Source organism: Thermobia domestica, chromosome 1 (genome assembly GCF_964235325.1).
Source record: "Thermobia domestica chromosome 1, izTheDome1.hap1.1, whole genome shotgun sequence".
Lineage (NCBI taxonomy): Eukaryota > Metazoa > Arthropoda > Insecta > Zygentoma > Lepismatidae > Thermobia > Thermobia domestica.
Genome location: NC_137454.1, coordinates 231015823 through 231032778, shown reverse-complemented (window position 1 = coordinate 231032778; position 16956 = coordinate 231015823). Strand labels below are relative to the sequence as shown.

The window sequence follows — 16956 nt, the reverse complement described above, 5'->3', positions numbered from 1 at the left end:
ATTAAAGCAAATATATTCGGAAATGTTTGAATGATTGGTAAATACCAAAAGCTTTTCCTTTCAGATATTTGATTAATTGATGTCATATGTGATACAGGAAAGTCTGGTATGTTCGTTTGGAAACAATAATCTCATTTTGCTGAGGAATGTCGGAACTAACGCTAGAAATTGAACAATTGGGAGTTACCAAGCAACATAAATTTTCCGTGCACCACACGAACAATAAAGCATCAAAATAGAGTTGTTTGCTTTTACAACAAGCAATTCAATTAAGAAGTAAAAAAGTAATACTTTTGTATTTGTACGTACCTATCGTAGCTCTCCTCCCTAACTTGCAATAACGCCGATCCTTTTGATTCTATGCGTGTTTTGAATGTGAGAATGATATATAAAGCTGCAAGAATCATCAGCATTACACCTGAAAATATAAAGAGAAGTGCAATTATGTACTATAGTTCCAAATATTTCCAAATGGCCTCTATAAAATAACTTCAAATAAAGAAATAACAGTTACACACGCAGACACACACACAAACATATATATATAAAACAATAAATTACTGTATTCTGATTGAAAATCAAAAGAAAGACGGCAAATTGGTGAAACAATGTACTTCAGTCTTCCAAACTGTGCAATGTATGAGTGTTGGAAGTCTTATTATGTAGAACATCACCTCTGTTATCCATCTATTCAAACCAGGAATGGTATAAATCAACAATATCTGGTTTGAACGTTTGTTGCCATAGAACAAAATCAGTAAAAGATAGCGTCAAGCGTATTTTTGCAATCGATTCGACGTTTCAAGGGAATGTATCACGTCATACCGCAACGCTATACTGAAAGAGGAAGTTCTCAAAAAATGGTAATGGATATCAAAAAGCATTTTCCTCAATCGATTCGTTGTCCACAGAATAGGTTCCATCTAATTCGTTAATCTTCTAATCAGACTGGAAGTAGTAGAAATCAACCGTTTCCGGTTTCTACGCTAATTACCGAAGAATAAAAACTGTATTAGATAGCGACCAATAGTTTTCTGCAACTGACTTACGGAAAACAACATACTATCATTAACTTCAATACTCTACTAACATTGGAATTGCTTAAAATTTACTACTCTTTCCGGTTTCAATACTTATTTCCATACAACAAAAAGCAGTAAGAAAAACTGAAAAATTGTTTCCTTACACAGACTTAGTGTCTCAAGAATGAGTTTTGGATAAAAACCTACAATTTCCGGTTTCAGCACTGATCATATAATGAGTAAACCGGAAATAAATAGCGACTAACGGTTTATTAATGCGAATTTACTAGCAGCGCAATAGTATGTTTCACCTCTGATTTTATTCTTTTATTGTAACCAACAACAATTAACACTTCTGGTTTTAATAATAATCTATAGAGCAAAACGAGTCAGATGAAGTGAGTAATGTTTTTTGATACAGATTCAGATTCTATCTTTGACCGTACTCCTCCATTGCAACCAGAAGTTATAGATGTATTATCAATACATGAAATTTGAGTATTGAATTCCCATACTTTGGTCTACAAGTACATTTACATTTACAAAGTCTACCGTAGTTTCAGACTGTAAAACGAAACTCTTTTGTTTTTCTTAGTTCCCATGAATTGTTTGTAACAGAGCTAGTAGAGTAATGTTCGTAAATAATTCATCTCTAATAAAAAAATATTAGTTTCAGAGATTACTGTTCTGTAAATATAGTAGTTAGATCTTGTGAAACAAAATTATCATTTACCAATTTATGCATCAATTATTCCTACTTCAAACATATTGACACAATAAAACGATTGAAATCAACAATAAATTCGGTAAGTAATGAACTCTTATTATCATGTTAAACTAATATCACCCCTGAATACGTCCTTTACGGCTTTCAGTTTGTAAAATGAACTCTCATTAGGTTTTAATAGATTACTTGAAACTCACAATAAAGCATTTCTTGACGAAAGAATGAAACATAAAATTTTTTTTGAAAGATAAAAATAATTTTATGACACTATTTTTCTTGGTTTCAGTTATAATTTAGGCAACATCAAAAATACGTATGACGAGATATATAATTTGGAGGCACTTGACAATTAAAAGAACACTTGATATATATTGAATTACATAACTTATACTTGCCGGCAAACAACGCAATGCCAGTTTGTAAGTCAACTAAGAAAGCCCCGGACTAAACATAAGACTCACAAGTACTGAATATTGTAAAGGTGTTTCTTTAATTGTGGAATGTACTTCAGAAAAGCAAAGTGGTAGTTAAGTAACAAAATCACGAAAAATCAGAAAAGCGAAAATTTCCGTTTTCCCCCAAAATATCAGGCTTTTTTGGGAGGGAAATACATGCATTTTTTTAAAATTTCTATTGTTTATAAACTGTAGTAATTGTGATAAGTACGTAAAAAATTGAAGAATTGGCCTCACTTTGTATCATCCCGAACTACAGATACAACAGAGAAACTTAGAATGCCTGTTTTTTTTTAAAAGCTGTGTATATATACAAACATTACCATTTACAAATCGCCGTTAAACATATTTGTTTAACATAACTTGAAAAACAGGTTGGCACAGCGAAAATTATTGTTTATTTAAGACAAACACACTTGTGCAAAAATTTTGTTACTATAAGTAGCATTACTGAGTAGTCGAGAAAATTCTAGAGTGGGCTAATCGAATGCTGTCAGAAGCTTTATAAACGTTTGAGTAAACAGCGTTAGGGATGTTGAATTGAGCACTTTCATACTACAGGGGTTAGGAAATGGGTGTACCAAGTTTTGTATTAATAGACGGAATAGATATGATGGGAAAATGTGTATTGTTATACAAGATTTTCCCTCATATCTATTCCATCTATCAATACAAAACTTAGTATATACAGTTCCCAGCCCCTGTAGTATTTTTAGAGATACATTTGGATTGTCTGCTTTTACCCGGGGCTACTCTAGAGGGGTCTAAAATTGATGGGAGAGATTACTGGAGGGAATTTTCTAGACATTCTCCCAATTTTCCTTGTTCAAATACGTTAAGGGCCCCAATACATAGCACCTCTGGAAAGCTTGTTTTGTGCTGAACAGAATGAAGTATAAATCATGATTTTGCAATGAACAGAGTTGATGCAATAACTATTTCACTGCAAGTCTACGATTTTCTATATACTAACAGGGTTAATGGGCCCTAGGGATTTACCCCAGTGTCCATGGCACCTAATTATTTGTGTATAAACATATCTTTGTTATGTTTATCGAATGGACTAAGCCTGATTCGGTTCGGATGACATGTTCATGTCCTTTTCTTGTCAGTACTATATAGAGTCATTATTTTATATAAATTTATAGACTTGCAGTATTATAAGTATTTTATATTAATATTAATAGAAATTCAAAGAAGTAAGTCGTGATGCCGTGGGTATACAGTATCATCAGTCAAAAGAGGTTGGAGATCACTGGTAATAAGTGTAAATTAAAGACAGAGAAACACTATGAATATAGTCAGACACAAATGTCACAGTATGCATTTTCTCGTTGTGTCCAAATAGGAAAGAAGTTTTTTTCAGATAATTAACTCAAAGCTATATTGTAAGAAAGTGATAATATGAATGGTATATATACGTACAGTATTTTGTTCAGGGTATGCCGGAAGTTGGAATAGTTTGGGAAAAAGTAGTATGGGCGATTCTAAGGAAAAATGTTCATATGACCATGGTCCTATTCTCAATAGTTTGATAGCTACAGATTATGAAAAATTTTGAAATTATGTTGTTTATATTATTATATTGCCCAATCTATAATTATTTTACAAAAGTAAGACGGTGCATTCGAATTGTGATGAAATGGCTTTTCCAATAATATGACGCATATGACATTATTGTCTTTGAATCAAAATTATTGAGGGAAATGTAGGAATCAATGTTGCCATCTAATTCATTAAATAATCTTAAAATAATTTTAAATTTTCCAAATTTCCCTCAATCACTTCCTTTTAAAAGACACCGTTACAACAGCCTGCATATCATTCGAAAGGCCATTCCATCACCATTTAAATGCGTTGTGTTTTACCTCTGTAGAGAAGTTACAGGGTGAGCAATTAGCAACATAATGCCAAAAGTGGTTTACAACTTGTGGCTCTTAAACCACTGAGAATGGGACACATGGTCATATTAACTTCTGTTTTCCTTGAATCTCTCACAGTACAATTTAGAAAGCGTTACCACTTCCTACCGGAACACGCTTGTACGTAGAAATATTTATTTGGTAAGATAAGCGGTAGATTTTGAGAAACGTATGGCTATGTCCTAAAGCAACTGGTTACAGGCGAGTACCATCATATTAGTTACTAAATAAAAAGTATACGTTTGATTCATTGATTTTTTAAATTAATGAAGGCATTAAAGTATGAAAGAAAGTAACGCATTATATATTTGAAAAGTACAGTTGAGTTTTAGAAAATGTGACTAAACATATACATTACGTACCTGCTACCGAAGAAAGCCATAATCGATGAGGCTTTACAAACAGTACTGTACCAAAACACACGTAAATAATTGACTTTTTCCAAAGATCCAACCACAGCACTGCGTCCCAACATTTGAACACACCACTGTTTTCGTTTCTGAAAAGATACCCAAATTCAAAATATAAGTTAATATTTTTCAATCCTATTTTTATTATAAAACATTTAATCTCAAGCGCATAAAAACAGTACAGTAATAAAAAAGTAATAAAAATATGAGAATTACAATTACTATTTTCCAACTTCTTAAAAAAAACATCATAAGATCAGATACATTACTTTTGGATTTTTTTTGTCCTTTTTATTTCAGTGGTAGGTATCCCTTTTTTATGTTAGACTTTTAAATACTTTTGTTAGACTTTAGAATATGCATAAATATCATAATTCTTATAAATGGTGTCCCATAAAGAACACAACTTTCGAAATGTCCGCCATTTCTGTTGTAGTAAGTTGGCAGCACTGAACGTTACACGATTTTCATCTGTTGTTGTAGTTAGCAGTCATGGAGCACCGAATAACACATGATCGTGATCTGTACTTTTGTAATGTTTTCTGCACAAGATTTACCCTATTTGTAATAAGTTTTCACTACGACAACGCTCATGAAGCACTCCATTCCTTCCAGTACAGAAAACAGATGAAGATCATGCTTTATTCGGTGCTTTCTGACTACTAACTACAAAGACAATAAATGAAAATAGTGTAAAGTTCAGTGCTGCCAATTTACTACAACAGAAATGGCGGATATTGCTAAAGTTTCGTTCTTTATGGGACAACCTTTAGAATTGCTGTGTCCCTCTATCTGATGAAAGGTAACAGAACAAAAATGATGATATTTCAAGAAGTGGTTTCCTGCAATTAATTCAGCGTTCCACGAATAAATTTCAAGAAGTGTTTCCTGCAATTAATTCAGCGTTCCACGAATAAATTTCAAGAAGTGGTTTCCTGCAATTAATTCAGCGTGTCAAGAATAAATTTCAAGAAGTGGTTTTCTGCAGTTAATTAAGCGTTCCAAGAATAAATTTCTAGAAGTGGTTTCCTGCAATCAATTCAGCGTTCCAAGAATAAATTTCAAGAAGTGGATTCCTGCAATTAATTCAGCGTTCCAAGAATAAATTCCAACGCCGCCGCTAACTCTCTATTTAAATCGACAGTGATGGAAATTAACGTTTTTTCTTTCTTTTAACGTTGATTGCCATAGAAGGAAAATAAAGCGACAAGCGTTTTTTTGTTTTAAATAATCGATTGATTATTTCAAGGAAAGAAGCCATCTCAACCTGCATCTCTCTAGAGAAACCGGGAGAGAGAGAGAGAGAGAGAGAGTAATTACTAGTTCATGTTTAGGAGATTAACATTATAGAGTAAAAGCAGTAATTACAGTAAGAGAAAAATGAGATCTATCACGTTTCGCCTTTGTTCAAGTGATAGGATACAGAAGTTGTCTATAAATTTTCGATAGTTTTCATAAGAAGGATAGATTCCAGTTCTCTTGTATGCCAAGTATTTGATAAATTTAGATTGGACTTTTTCCAGTTGGTGTCGGTGTTGCTATTGCTATGGGTTCCAGATACAGCAGCATATTCCAGTTTTGATTGGACATAGAAATAATACATTTTTGTTCGTGTGGTAATATTGTTAAACTCCTTTCCAGTTCTAATTATGAGAGATTAATTAACTATGTTCACTATATGGTTATTAAATGTCAGTTTCGTATCAAATGTAACTCCAAGATTTTTGACAGAATTTAATTTATTTAGTAAAATCTGATTTATTGAATAATTAAACTCTATTTGATTTTTGTTTCAAGTAAACGATAAAATGTCGCATTTATTTATGTTTACACTAAGTTTGTTAAGAGAACACCAGTAAGCAATATTTTCCATGTCGTGTTGTAAATTGATACAGTCGTGGATAGTCTTTATCCTACTGTATATTTTGTGGTCATCCACTAAAAGCAATTTGCCATTTAATAATACATAATCAGGGAGATCGTTAATGAATAAACGATCTAGATGGAGCCCTGTAGAATTCCAGAATATGGAATATAATCAGTTGATTTATATTCTTTGTAGATAACAGTTTGTTTACGATTGCTTAAATATGATGAGAAGAACTTGATCCAAGGAGAAGATAAATTATAGTCACCTACCTTATATAATAATACTTTGTGATTGACTCTGTCAAATGCGTTTTCAAAATCGGTATATATGTTAAATCAACCTGATATCCTATATCTAACGAATTTGCTATTATGTCTGTGATAATTGCAAGAGTTGTTATTGTTGATTTGTGTGCAACAAATCGATGTTAATATGGTGAGATTATGGGTTGTATATGGTTAATTATCCGTCAGTATAGGATTTATAAAAATAACTTTGGGGAAGTAGGTAAAATTGATATAGAACAGTAGTTATTCATTTCATGATTATTGTTGGTGTTTGGTATTGGGCAAATTATAGATGACTTCCATTTTCTGGAAAAAAATGCAATTTTTAATGAGAGATTGAATGCAATCCATAGCAAATATGTAAATACGTCTATACACCTCTTTATAATATATGGAGATATTTCATCGGGGCCAACAGCAGTTCTGGACTTTATTTTTTTGATTGTCATTTCTACTTCAAATCGAGTGATTTCCTCTATGCTAAGTGACTCTAGTTTTTTACTTACATCAGTTAATAAATGATTTGTAGTGATGTTAATGACATCTATATCTGGCACAAATACTGACGAGAAATACTGTGCAAATGCATTTGTTATTTAATCATTTTGATAAAGCTCACATCGCTTGTAATTCAATTTCTTCACTGGAAGATCTTTAGCTGTAGTTTCTATAAAGTTCCAAAATTCATTAGTATTGTTATTGCTGCTATTTCCAGACTCTTGTGTGAACACTCTTTACGCCATATTAATGTCTTTCTTTCTTTCCCTACGTAATTAATTGGATTTACTGATATAATTTATTCCTTTATTACATTTCATCTTTACTCTATCTCTACTAAAATTGAAAGTGGTAGAAATCTGACAACATTTCCAGTTTCAATATTGAGAAAATATCACGCCATACAAATCAAACTCCTTCACGGTGCATACTTTGCTACTTTTTTTGTCCGATTGACTGACGATCTGACAACTTCTGTACATTGCACACGATATACTCTCCTTGTGGTTGACTTCAAAGAAAAATAGAAAATCACAAGAAAGATCAAAAATTCTCAGGTAACATTTTAGCTGGTAACCTCGAATGGGTCTCCTTATTTCGGCGAATGTTCCTGGTATATTGTCCCAGTTTGGTGAAAATGTTTGTCTGGCTACTACATTTTTAAATGTAGTCCTTGTGATGGTTAAGCCATTTTTTGACACTGCTTTTCCATTTGGCTGTATGAAAAATGTGTTTGAAAAGAAACAAGATCATACTAGTTATGAAATAACAACCAATTCAAAATAATATAAAAGTTACACTCGGAGAATTAAGACTCAAATTTTATCATCACCAACAATACTGTATATACTTGAGTATGAAAGCATAGAATACTCTAATTCATTAGCATCTTGACAAAAATACATACCGTATACGGACATTTTTAAAAACAAAAATACCCAACTCTAACTTCTTAATTGAATACAGAGTAAAAAAACTTAGGACAGCGTTCTAATAGTTCAACTTTATAACACCTCTGTATTACACCGTACTTTATAGTTTTTTAAGTATAAGTAGTCTGAGTTTTACTAAATCCAACTAATTTCTGGCAGAGGTACGCGAAGTCCAGAAGTTCGAAGTTCGAGTTACTGAGAGTTGGCAATACGTTTTAGATTTTTTTTAACGATTGTGATTCACTTAATACAGAAAAGAAAGTTACGTTGGTGATAGCAAAAAATTTCTTGAATTTATCAATTTTCTCCATTTATACATACTTAACTGTTAGCTTATGAAAGATGAAGGGGTATGCAAAACGCTTGACTTCATAATCCATGTTGCATTTGGTCTCCCTTTATCTAGATAGATCGTTTCTTACTTTTAGGAATCCAATACAAACTATTCACTGTCCATCTTCTATCTGTTATTGACACGTTTCTTTGCAACTGTTGTTACGTTTTCTATCTTTGTTTCTGAGTGAATCCACCCTTTTGTCTTTTTACCTCTTTCAGTAACACCTAGCATCTATTTATACACTATGTTTTGCAAAATTGGCATCTTTGGGTAATCAATGTATAAAAAAGTTGGCGTTTCACATTCATACAGAATAGTAGGATGCACTGATTGTATACAATGACATTGGAAACGTGATTTACACATACACGCATAGCTGGCCTACTTTAACACTAAGCTAACTTAAAGTACGATTTTTGGATACCCCGATTTAGCCAATTACACCAAAGTTTCGCTAAACAAGCTATAATCCTAAACATAAGAAGAAAAGCATATCCAGACACAGTTTCCCTAATAGATATATTCAATTACAGAAGATAAAATGGTAAACTTTGAAAATATAATTCTGAAAAGATATTCATTTGAGTTAGTCTAATATTAGACTATTACAACGATATAAGTGTGAATGGGCCGCAGTGAGTACACTCTGTGGAAAAAGTATAATGGCTCTTTCAGGTCAGTCATCCTAAGGTTTTTCTCATTCACACCAGGCAAATGCCGGCATAGTACCTAACATTAGTTCTCAGGTCGCTTCCTTCCTTCCTCGATAGTGTGTTCGCCGAGAGAAATCATTCCTAATATGTGACGGGCTTCAGGGCATAGATGCCAGTAAAGCGTAGAAATATCTATAAATAAATAAAATAAGTATCATAAGTAATTTTCTATATATGTATGTATTCCATTATATACATAGTTCGAAGAATATCTTGTCAACTAATACTGGCAACACTGATTTGATTACCACATAGAACAATCATTTCGCATTCCGATTAGAGACAAAAGCCTGATGACATTGCATCGTGTGAACTGATTTTCATGTTTCCCACCACGCAATAAACCCATTGGGAGACCATCTGTTTTAAACTTTATACTACCAGATATACATATATATGCCGTATGGCACTACAGCGGAAAAGCTACAATATGCACTGAGTTTAATGCTTTACAATGAGTAGTGTGTTTTGTGGGATGTATGTGTCGTAGCACAAGTTAATTCTACATGTGTTATGAAACGAACAGTGCGTTAAGGGGGTTTATATCAACTATACAAAACCTGGTCTCTATTTTAAAAGAGTACAAATTTAAGAAAATGTTAAAATTATACAAGTTTTGCAATTGTAAATCATGATGCTTAGTGAAGTAATTATTACCAATAACCTAAGTAATTTTTACTATACAATTATAATTATATTATCATTCTATATATACACACACTGAGAAATATCCTTTTTCTGGACAGTGGTATGTTGTACAAATATACGAAATCCACAACTTTACTATGGAAATCTGTACGAAGCATACGTCATCCTATGCTAAATACGTAATGCCTTTTCCACGCTTAGATGTTTTATCATGCTGCTGCAGGGTGTCTGATATTAGCAGTCTTCCGTATATTACATACGCATATGTATGTTACATACGTCAGCTGTTACAGTCTGTTTCACGAAACGAACATCACGAGGATATTTCACCAATCGTCGGCAGATATCCACTCTCCTTTGAATCTGATTTAGGGCCAATTCATGTGTCACAGTGCGTCAGTTCGCGATGTTTTTCCTGAGTTCATCAAGGTTACGCACTACAATAAACTTGACATGTCGAATTGGTTTTACACTTGTCGTGTGCTGGCGGATGGATTTTCCTCAATGGTGAGTCGTGTGATCTCAGAATTTGTTATCCTTGGCCGGCTGGAGTTTGGCTGATCTTGCTGTACCCACTAAAGACAGTAAAAAAAGATCACATCTTAAAATTTCAATTTCGTCCGGTAGATTGTGAACCGCTGGAGTATGACTGCTACCATCTAATGGAACGATGTGTAGCTTTTAGCATTCTGCAAATATGTACTTCTGGTTGAATACCAGAGAAAAGGATATGGATACCCACCGTTAATGTCACTGTTATCTGTTGTTTCGTTTCGTTTCAGAAAGTAGATAATATCCGTACTTGTACAGACGGATGGAGGTTCTACCTTGATAATTTCAGAAAAGATTCTATCATGATCCTAATAAGGGTTCTAAAGAGAAAGAGAGGGAGGATGGTAACTTCGCTACTACATGCTCCATACTCTCCTGGGATACACAGGTAGAACAGTTAATCTTCTTGAGCAGCTGGATAAAAGAAACTATGAGAATAGTGATGAAGACTTAATCATATTAGAACAAAGCCTCTTCGGGGTCAAATCGGATGTTCATGCGTCTTATCTGTATGTATGTATATACCAAAACGGAGATAATTTTGTAATTAATTATGTGCGTGTGCTCCGCAATTTATACAGCGTATACACATTTTTGTTAGGTTCCACATAAATGGCTTAAACGATCTAGTGTATCAGACAGAGTATTAAATTCAAGCAGAGTACTAAATTGTGAAGTTGGTTTAAATAATTTGACTGCTTACAACAGATTACTCATAATTGATCTCATTAAAGGTTCTTTCGTTAAAATGCTACACGATTGTGTGTATGTGTAATTAGCAGTTTTACCAAATTGTAATGACTCGTTAAACTAAACGGGTGATACAATTATGATCTGTTGTAACGTAACTTCATTGATCATTTTTTTTACAAAGACATTAATGCTATATTTCTTGTAACAATTGTTGCTAAAGCCCACAGCTTTAAATCTTTGATTGATTAACCGCATTTGCCATCATAAGAGGTGAACTATGAGGCGCATGTAAAGAAAAGGACGAAATTTTTCTAAAAACAAGAAAATGGTAGTAGGAGAAATTTATTGTGAATGATATACAAGTATATACCTTGGCTATTTTCCGATGTACTCACCATGAACCTCCAGACACTTCTGGTAGTGTGGCCCAAGCTTCCGTATAACCCCGTGTCAAAACTCTGCTGTCTGAGAGTGCAGCCAGTCCAGAACTGATGTCTTCATTCCACTGTCGTTGAAATGTTTCAATGCAAGTCACTTTTTCCGGTAAAGAAAAAGCAAGAAAATCCCTGGGACTCAAGGTTGGGGCTGTAAGGAGGATGATTGAATACTTCTCATCGAAATCTTTGAATTTTATCAACAGTACGAGTAGCTGTGTGTGTGCGGGCATTGTCATGAATTAGAATAATTTCAAAGTGTAGTATTCCTCTAGGCCGATTTTGGATGACACATACCAGATTATTCAGTGTTTGACAATACACATCTGCTGCATTTGTTTGTTCTCGTTCCAAAAATTCAACAAGAATCACCCTTTTGGTCTCGAAACATAGTTGCCATGATTTTGTGAACTGATAGTGTTTGTTGAATATTCTCGCGTTAGAAACTTTCATTGCATTCACTGCTGTTTCGATTCCCCAGTGGCGTACGATATGTAGGAATCGTTCCACGTCACTATGTGGGAAAACAGGTCATCCCTATTCTACCTCCAGTGGGCCAAAAAATCACGCGCATCTACCATTCTTTGTTTTCTGTGAATGTTTGTCAGCGTTTTTGGTACCCACCTCGCACAGAGTTTGTGATAACTCAGTTTGTCAGTCAGAATTCTATGCACTATTTCCGCAGACACTTCTGGTAATTATTTGGCGAGTTCAGTTATTGTGAACCTGCTATCGAATCACATTTCGTTGTCAACGTGTTCTACCAGATCGTCCGTCTGAACACTAGACCTTCCGCTACGCTCGTCGTCATGAACATTTGAATGCTCTCCCCAGATCTCTTCATTATTGCCTGACCTTAATATCTGCCCGTAAATGGTACACAATTTCTGATGGATGTTAGGAAGCATGGAGAGGTGGAAGATCTAATTGATTTGATCTCAGAAAAGTATTCCCAATGCAAGTTCAAAGAAGAATCCATCTGATTGTTACCCTTGTCTTTATACTTGCAAGTATTATGTTCCAATGGACATAAATAGTGAAAAAGTTAAAAATTTCTATATTCACAAAAGTGAACCAATAATAATAATAATAATAATAATAATAATAATAATAATAATAATAATAATAATAATAATAATAATAATAATAATAATAATAATAATAATAATAAGCGATCCAAGTTTAAAATTAAAAAGAAAACAACTCGCTTGACCTTGTTGTAATAGAACTAATAAACAAATGGAATTTCCAATGAAAGTCAAAATAATTTACATAAACACTTCCAAGGTAACTATTTTAAAGAAAAAGGAAAACATACTTTCCTTTATTTCGAAAAACAAGTGTAAACATGTGGTTTTCCTTAAATTCGAAATAGTCTTCGGATTAGTATAAAAACTGGCATTTTCGAGCAATTATAATCATTCGTTCATTCGATAACCATCATTCGGTAACCATCATTCGATCGACGTTCGTCAATAGTGTGTATTCGATCCACTTCGTTAGTAACTGTCAACTTCCAGGACCCGCAAGATGTCTCCGCTGGAGCCGACGTTCATTAAGGGACTCCTTGGTTTGTGAGTATGCCTTGTGCCTCTTATCATTGCATGACAAGATATAGTACAGAAGGGACTGCATAAACTCACGAGAACACACGAGAGGTATCTAGGACAAACTATTTGATAAAAACCCCGACCATTATACTGTCCGATTTGATTTTGTAAATTTGTAAATATCATTGGCGTTATTTCTATTGTTTGATTTAGGTGATGGATATATTCATTCAATAAATGTATTTTTTTTTTTTTTACATATTTTCTGTGTTGCTTCTTGAAAGATAATTTATCTTCTGTAATTCTTTATTTCTCAATTATACAACGTGACAATTAAGCAACTTTCAGCAACAGTTTACAAGGTTATTGCACAATTTAGATTGCTATCACACGTTTGATAGCGTGCTTTACAATATTGGAATTTCCATAGAAATCACGCCACAGAAGGAAATTGTTTCTTGAGCAAAAGATAATAGATGTTATTGGCAATGCTATCTAATTTTCAGCCTCTTGTGTATTTTATTAGTCAGCCAAAGATACCATTTTTTAATTCTTTGAATAATGAAAGCTTCCGTTGGGCCCTAAAACATAGAATTGCATCATCTCGGTGACATTTTAAGGTAATAATTTTCAGGCTCTTAATATTAAGATCATGAATGTTATTTTATCTTTTCATCACTGTTGAGCCTTTTAATTTTGAAGTTAATTATAGGATCAACTTGAATTACCTACACTAACTCCATAATGAAAAGGAAATACATTTTAGCTACTGGTTACGGTTTTAAAGTTGTGTTACAATTGAGGCGTTCCGGGTAGTAAGAGTAAACTCTGCGAAGGCTTAGTTTCGGGAAAGTGAATTTTAAACTTCTTTTATAAGGGCAAACACAAGAAAACGTTCCTTTACCCAGTGGTTATTATTATTATTATTATTATTATTATTATTATTATTATTATTATTATTATTGAAATTTAGGTTATTATTAGCACTTCAGATAAAAAATGACCCGATGTTGAATTCGTTCTTACTACCCGGAACGCCTCAATACCAGTTGAACATGTCTATACATAAGTTTTATTTGACGAAAATATACCGTTTTACGAAAGTTAGCCAAGATATACATATTTTGATAGCGATGTTGGCTATAATGATAATGACTGCTATTATTATTATAGTTACTGGCATACAAATTCCATGGTTACATACTACAATCAATTTTCGAGGACACCATTAGCAAAACAAAATACTTAAATGTACATCACTTTATATTCCAAGATGCCTTCTTTACTAAAAATACGTTGTTTCTTCTTCATCTTTCCAGAATGCGGTAGTAGTAGTACGAGTCTACGAAGGAATTCACCCAAAAGACTATTCATCATAGACTATATATGTTTTTTTTTCGTTCTTTAGTCGTTAAATGTAGCGAGGCTTTCTATTTCTTCCATTTCTTTCTAAAGTTTTGTCGCTTACCACTTTACACTACTTCATCTTGTGTCCCCCCCATCCTTTTCAACACATTCTGTACCACTACCAACGAACGGTCCGTGTGTCTTAAAGCAATTTCTTACCGTCTGAAAGAGATTAGTGCTGCGCGATTTGTGGCTCTCTGGCGCATCTGATATTCATGATATTCATCCGCATTTGAACACAGCAACGGAAATGACGTCCTACTGCTTGCTCCTCCACAGGCGACATCACAATGCAGAGCATAAGAAGATGAAAGAAAAAAAAGAAAAGAAAACAAGGAAAAAACTGAAACAATATGAAAATAAAATAAGTACGTACTTTCTTTTCCTTTATCGTTTCTTAACATACACTCTTTGTCTCAAGCTGAGTGTGTATGTGTTTCTTTGAGCAAGAAGAAAATTAAGTATGTTGTAAAGACATTTAGACTTCTTTAACAAGACTGTCATTGCCTTTTGAATAGTTAACGAGGAACATTATATACAATTGAGGAACCAAGAACTGAAGACAACTTCCTATTATTTTATTTCTTAAGCAGCAGAGGTCATGATCAACACAAGGAAGCAGATAATTTCGTAATTACTATAACAGTTGTATACAAATTTGAAAATATTGTACTATCTTATAATATATGCGGAAAATTTATAATGAAGAACTACATAATTTATACCGTTTACGAAACTTGTTAGGGTTATCAAATCTAGGAGGCTCAGGGACAGGTCAAGGAGCCAGAATGGAAGAAAGCAGGAACGCTTTCAAAATCTTAACTGGAAGTCCAATAGGAAAACGACCATTAGGAAGACCTAGGCGCAAATGGGAAGACAATATTAAGGTAGATTCCGCAGAAATAGAAATACAAAGTAGAAAATGGATCCATTTGGCTGAGTATAGAAGTCAATGTAGAGCTTTTGAACCTTTGGGTTCCGTAGGCCATATAGTTTATATATATATATATATATATATATATATATATATATGTGTGTGTGTGTGTGTGTGTGTTTATACGTATGTATAAGTAAATATTTAACAAAAAATACAAAAAATTCATATCAACATTTATTATATATATTTTTTTTTTTTAAAAAAGTCACTTCACCTATGGCTTGTAGATTCCAATCTCGGTTATCATGGATGTAATCTATAATTATAATGAAATTGTAATGTATACATCAATGAAGACTTAACTTAAATTTATCCAGTAATTTTCGTGTTGTATATGAACATACAAATCATACAAACTCACATATATTTACATTTATGTATAATTTTAGAATAGCTATTACTGAAATGAAACTGTTATGTCGCTTTGAAACCACTTTCAATGGTAAAACCTTACATATTATTTTCTAATTTAAAGTCAGGAAAACTTTGATAGCCCAATAACCTGTTTTTGTATAGAATTTTAAGTGATTTCACAAACACTCAAGAATTCTTTAGTTGTAAGTTGCTTGAGGAAGCTCCCCTTCTTTGCTCAGGAACAGTTAAAATTTATTGATAAAAATTTGAAACTTATATATCTTATTTCCTGTCTTCAGAATGCCCATTGATGAAAGTTCGATTTCAGTAAAGTTTCTAAACTTCTTACAAATCGCTCGTAAATAAACTTATTCAAAACACAAAGAGAAAATCAAACCGTTTTCCTTTTCGTGTGCTCCAAATTCTCCACTTGTAAATTTGTCTCAGATTACACAAATCGCAGGTGAAATTTTTCAACCATCCTCATCTTTGTGGTATACATGTTCTGAAAGATCCCTCTAAATGAAATTTTTCAAAATTAAGATGGAGTTAAATTGCTTTTTTCGCACTCAATGTCAGAATATTTTTGCTGTTTCATGGGAACTATTCTTCGAAGTTCATGTCTCTCAAAATGACTTTTCCAAACGTCACCCTTATACGTATGTCATCACAGTATCAAAACGTTTCTAAATCGCATTTAACACGTGTTGATTATATTCTGTACATAAGAAAATACTCGTATACGAATTTCATAGAATGAAGAGAAATTAAATCTTTCGGTTGAACATCGCACGATTATGCCTTATAGATTAAGGGAGGCAGATGATTATGGCATGAATGATAATGGGAGAATTGGTGAAATGAGATTGTGGGAGAACACGAGAGTACCGCGAGAAAATCATGGATACGATGTTGTTCTCCACAAAATTACTTGACCGGGGACCCAACCATGAACCCCACACACCAAAGGTAAGCGCACTATCATTAGACACAAATTTCATAGCTGTATGTTCGGAGCACCTAAAGAAGAAGGATAATAATATACTAATGGAATTTCTTTCAAATTCTCTACCCATGCTTCGGAGTATAATTTTTATGAAATTTTATCAAACTTATTTTGCCGGTTGTCCAGGGCGATGATTCTCAACGTGGGCGTTAACGCCCTCCGGAAGCGTTTTCGTTTCCAGAGGGGTCGTTTTAAATTTCAT

General features: G+C 33.3%; 1 protein-coding gene across 1 annotated transcript in view; it reads right to left on the bottom strand.

Moving 5' to 3' along the window:
• Window positions 1–16956, bottom strand: part of LOC145667152 (uncharacterized) — an 805536-nt gene that overhangs the window by 68197 nt on the left and 720383 nt on the right. The window contains exons 4-5 of the mRNA XM_081734895.1: window positions 4489–4625; window positions 310–418 (exon numbers count right to left, since the gene is read on the bottom strand). Coding sequence (XP_081591021.1) covers window positions 310–418; window positions 4489–4625 — 246 coding nt within the window. The remainder of the gene's footprint in view (window positions 1–309; window positions 419–4488; window positions 4626–16956) is intronic.